General features: G+C 37.6%; 1 protein-coding gene across 1 annotated transcript; it reads left to right on the forward strand.

The window, feature by feature from the left end:
* Positions 1-4,183: 4,183 nt before the first annotated feature.
* LOC121466616 (olfactory receptor 8H1-like) lies at positions 4,184-5,131 on the forward strand. The gene has a single exon (XM_041680395.1). It carries the CDS (start codon positions 4,184-4,186, stop codon positions 5,129-5,131), a length of 948 nt encoding a protein of 315 aa, XP_041536329.1.
* Positions 5,132-5,565: the final 434 nt, after the last annotated feature.

The raw sequence follows: 5,565 nt of genomic DNA on the forward strand, positions 1-5,565 counted from the left end.
CCATTTGGACTTGAGTTTTGTGCATGGCGATAGATATGGATCTATTTTCATTCTTCTACAGGTTGACAACCAGTTGTGCTAGCACCATTTGTTGAAGATGCTTTCTTTCTTCCATTGTATACTTTTAGCTCCTTTATCAAAAACCAGGTGTTCATAGGTTTGTGGGTTAAAATCTGTGTCTTCTACTCTATTCCATTGATCGACTTCTCTGTTTTTATGCCAATACCAAGCTGTTTTCAATACTGAAGCTCTGTAATAGAGTTTGAAGTCAGGGATGGTAATGCCTCCAGAAGATCCTTTATTGTATAAGATTGTTTTGGATATCCTGGGTTTTTTGTTTTTCCATATAAAGTCGATTAATGTCCTCTCAAGATCTGTGAAATATTTCGATGGGATTTTAATGCAAACTTGTGCAAACACTTTGGAAATCAGTGTGGTGATTTCTCACAAAATTTGGGATCAACCTACCCCAAGATCCAGTAATACCATTCCTGGGAATATACCCAAGAGATGCCCTATCATATGACAAAAGCATTTGTTCAACTATATTCATAGCAGCATTATTTGTAATAGCCAGAACCTGGAAACAACCTAGATGCCCTTCAATGGAAGAATGGATGAAGAAAGTGTGGAATATATACATATTAGAGTACTACTCCGTGGTAAAAAAACAATGACTTCATGAATTTTGCATGCAAATGGATGGAAATAGAAAACACTATCCTGAGTGAGGTATCCCAGACCCAAAAAATGAACATGGGATGTACTCACTCATAATTGGTTTCTAGCCATAAATAAAGGACATTGACCCTATAATTCGTGATCCTAGAGAAGCTAAATAAGAAGGTCAACCCAAAGAAAAACATATAGTCATCCATCTGGATATGGGAAGTAGACAAGATTGCAGGGCAAAAACTGGGAACTTGGGGGTGGGGTGGCATGGGGCTAAGGGGAAATGAGGTGAGAAACGTGAGAAGGGGAGGATGGGGGAAGTTTGGGGGAATGGGATGGTTGGGATAAAGGAAGGGTGGATATGGGAGCAGAGAAATATATATCCTAATTAAGGGAGCCATCTTCTGGCCGGGCGGTGGTGGCGCACGCCTTTAATCCCAGCACTTGGGAGGCAGAGGCAGGCAGATCTCTGTGAGTTCGAGACCAGCCTGGTCTACAAGAGCTAGTTCCAGGACAGGCTCCAAAACCACAGAGAAACCTTGTCTCGAAAAATCAAAAAAAAAAAAAAAAAAAAGGGAGCCATCTTCGGGTTGGCAAGAGACTTGACTCTAGAGGGGCTCGCAGGAGATGTCCCCAGATAGTACCTTGAGTAACTGAGGAGAGGGAACCTGAAATGACCCTATCCTATAGCCATACTGATGAATATCTTGCATATCACCTTAGAACCTTCATCTGGCATAGATCGAGATAGAGACAGAGACCCACATTGGAGCACTGGACTGAGCTCTCAAGGTCCAAATGAGGAGCAGAAGGAGGGAGAACATGAGCAAGGAAGTCAGGACCACGAGGGGTGCACCCACCCACTGTGACTGTGGAGCTGATCTATTGGGAGCTCACCAAGGCCAGCGGGACTGGGACTGAATAAGCATGGGATGAAACCGGACTTTCTGAACGAGGCAGACAATGAAGGCTGATGAGAAGCCAAGGACAATGGCACTAGGTTTCGATCCTAATACATGAACTGGCTTTGTGAGAGTCTAGCTTGTCTGGATGCTCACCTTCCTGGTCCTGGATAGAAGTGGGAGTACCTTGGACTTCCCTCAGGGCAGGGAATCTGGACTGCTCCTCATTCTTGAGAGGAAGGGGGAATGGTGTGGGGGGGAGGGGGAGAGGGGGAGGAGAGTGGGGAGAGGGGCAATGTGTGGGAGGAGGGGAAGGGAAATGGGAAATGGGGAGGAGGCGGAATTTTTTTTCAACAACTAAAAAAAAATAAACAAACAAACAACAACAACAACAAAAAGAATGGGGCCTTGTGTACATTTGCCCTCTCTGACCTAGGACCCTATCTGGCTTAGACATATGCAGGCCCTGTGCATGTTGCCTAGATCTCTATGAGTTTTTATGTGCATCAGTTCTTTTGTGTATAGAACTGGTTTTATTGGTTGTGTTCCACCTCCCACTAACTCTTACAGTCTTTCTGCCTCCACTCCACAACGTTCTATAAAAACTGAGAAGACAGGTGTTTGATGCGGGCATCCCATTTAGAACCGAGTGTACCAAAGCCTCTCTCTTTCTGCACATTGTCCAGTGGTGGATCTGTTCCCAACTATTGTAGAGAGAAGTTTCTCTGAAAATAGCTTTTCACAGCCAATCCACTGTTCCTCTGGCTCCTGCAACCTTTGTGTCCTCTCTCTTCTGAAATGATTCTGAGATTTAGGTGCTGGAGGGTTTTTTCCATTTCTATCTCTGTCTCTGTCTCTGTCTCTCTCTCTGTCTCTGTCTCTCTGTCTCGCTTTCTCTCTCTCTCTCTCTCTCTTTCTTATTTTGTAAATGCATCTGTTGGGCCTGGGCTCCCTAAATGTACAATTTGATTGGTTGTAGTTTTCTAGAATGGTATCCTTATACTGCCAAGAGAAATTTTTTGATGAGAAGGGAGAAACACAACTGTCAGTTAATATAGGGACACATATTCCATTGTTTTTACTTAACAGATTTTAATAATTGCAGAACTGTTCCTTTGATTTATATTTTATTGCTGGAAATGTTATTATTTATAATCAAATTAACTTTCAAATTAAAATAATAACATTGTCTAGCCACACAACTTAAAAATGCACTGTTGTGAATAGAGTGTCATCTAAATATTATACTTAATAAATTTAGTAAACTAATGGGCATATAAATAAACATAGTGGATAAAAAAGATAAGACATTTATCATTTTTTTTTCTTTATAGAGCTCTCAGGGAACAGCAATACCTTTGCGGAATTACTCCTTTGATCTAAGTTCTTGAAAACTTGCCAAGAAGTCTATCTTAGGAAGTGCCCCTGGAGGATGACCACGTCACGTGATGCTCATGACATTTCAACATAAATTCTGGTGTCATGGAAAGAGATAAAAGACATAGAATGCTTTGTTCATTTTCGTAGTTTTTCTTTGTATAAATTTGTGGTATTACTTCCTTTAAAATTGACTTTGACTGAGAACTTAAGAAAGCGTCAAGGATAATTCAGTTAACTTCTGAAATTTTTCAAATGAGTTCACAAAATAAGAAAAATAATCAAAAGGAAAATAAAAGCTCTAAGACTGACAGGTTCAAATCCATAAATATATTTTTTCCTTCATTTGTGAGAAAATTTGGGAGTTGAATATTTTCAGTCCGATGCTATTGGAAATATTTTGCCTCCGTTTTTTTCTACCCACTTTGGCACTCAGCGTAAGTATTTTTTAAATTGTGAAATTTTGAAGCTGTCAAAATAGAGATTATATTTAAAAATTAGAGTGCACATATCATTTGGTACTTACAGAGGTACATTGTGATTGTGACAAACAGAATCGGTGGAAGGAGATTGCACCAGGGATTATTCATCTTTCAATAAAATAAATTTACTTAAAATTGTTTTCAATAGTGAAAAACACTATCCAATAATTATTAATAGTTATTTTTCTTAACATAGCCTATTAAAGTTCAGTAAAAACAAATATGGTTAATTGCTATTGTAAAAGCGATTAAATTATGATTCAAAGTTGTCTCCTATACTTCTTCATTAAATGTGAAATTTCATTTAGACTTACTGGAATAAGGGTGTAGCTAAGGTCCTTTAATGTCTTTGATTTTAAAAATAATCTTTGACAATACATGAATTTGTGCTAAGTTCACATTATCTGTGTTTTGCAACTTAGATCTTGTGTAAAGTGAGGGGATAGTATTATCATGTCCATTATAACAACTCTTGCAGGTTAAACATATGAAAGGAAATTATTCCTACTAGCACCAGTTTTTTTGGAATTATAACACACATTTTCACTTATGATATAAATAATTGTCATTTTGCACATCTATTTGGAAATCTTTTTACAGTTCTATAACGTATTATAAAAGTAATAATATGAATATAAAATATAGATTATATATAATATATAAAAGTACAGTGACAAACATACAGAAAACTTCTATGACATCAGAAACTATGCATTACCTTTGATTTCTCATCATTTAGGGTCATTCACTATGAACACCTGGAATCACACAAGTAAACCAGACTTCATCCTCTTGGGACTGACAGATTCCAAAGATCTCCAGCTGGTACTCTCTGTGGTGTTTCTCCTGATATACATGGTCACTGTCCTGGGGAACATAGGCATGATGCTGATTATTTGTCTAGATGTCCAGCTGCACACTCCAATGTATTTCTTCCTCATCCATCTGTCATTTGTTGACCTCAGTTACTCTACTGACATCACACCTAAAACCTTAGAGAACCTGCTGACTTCAAACAAGAGTATTTCCTTCAGAGATTGTTTTGCCCAAATGTACATTTTTATCTTTTTGGCAGGCATTGAATGTTTTCTGCTTTCCTCAATGGCCTATGATCGCTACATAGCTATCTGCAAACCTTTACATTATCCTACCATTATGTCTTCACGATGCTGTCTTGCCCTCCTTACTGGGTGCTACATGATTGGAACTGTGGATTCCTCTGTCACTGTGTTTGCCATGATTACACTACATTTTTGCAAGTCCAACGTCATCTATCATTTTTACTGTGATACATCTCCACTTTTATATCTGTCCTGCAGTGACACAAATGGAGTTCAAATAATTATATTCATTTTTGCAGGTTCCACTGTGCTTGGGTCCCTCATCACAATATTTGTATCCTATATGTTTGTTCTTTCTACTATTTTGAAGATCAATTCCACTTCAGGAAAGCAAAAAGCCTTCTCCACTTGTGCCTCTCACCTCCTTGGAGTAACTGTATTTTACAGTACTCTAATTTTTACTTATTTAAAACCAAGTAAATCGTATTCCCTGGGAAAGGACCAAGTAGCTTCTGTGTTTTACACCATTGTCATCCCCATGCTGAACCCACTCATTTATAGTCTCAGGAACAAAGAAGTGAAAGGTGCTGTTGTTAGATTAGTGAAGAAGAAACAAGGATCTAGGAAGATAAAATAAGACTGAAAGTAAGTGGTCATTCACATTGTTTCCAATTGTGACTGTCTGTAAAAAGCTACAATTAATTTTACTCTTTCTATTTCTGTGTGTCTTTTCTAATACATACATTGGCAGTAATGCAGTTTTAAACTTCAGTTTCCCTCACTGAATTTTGAGGAACATATACTAACACATCTATTTTTTTTCAATTTATGGAAAATTATTTTGTAAGAGATGAGAATGTGTTTTTAATTATTACAGTCATATCATATAAAATTTCATTACTCATTGAACATTTCATTATGTATAATGTAAAGATAATTTCCACAAAGGCTATACTTTCAGACATCATGGATTTTATACTGTGCAAGGTCCTATTTGTTAAATACTTCTTGATAAGAAGCTAAATTAGTATTCAGTGTTTCAACAGTATAAGATAAATAGTAACCACAGAT

This window comes from Microtus oregoni, unplaced genomic scaffold (assembly GCF_018167655.1).
Source record: "Microtus oregoni isolate MIOR12 unplaced genomic scaffold, Mior012 000033F_ref0000390, whole genome shotgun sequence".
NCBI classification, from domain to species: domain Eukaryota; kingdom Metazoa; phylum Chordata; class Mammalia; order Rodentia; family Cricetidae; genus Microtus; species Microtus oregoni.

Bases quoted from the DNA above. Each gene is read 5' to 3' on its own strand.
- LOC121466616 (XM_041680395.1), top strand. From the start codon at position 4,184: ATGAACACCTGGAATCACACAAGTAAACCAGACTTCATCCTCTTGGGA.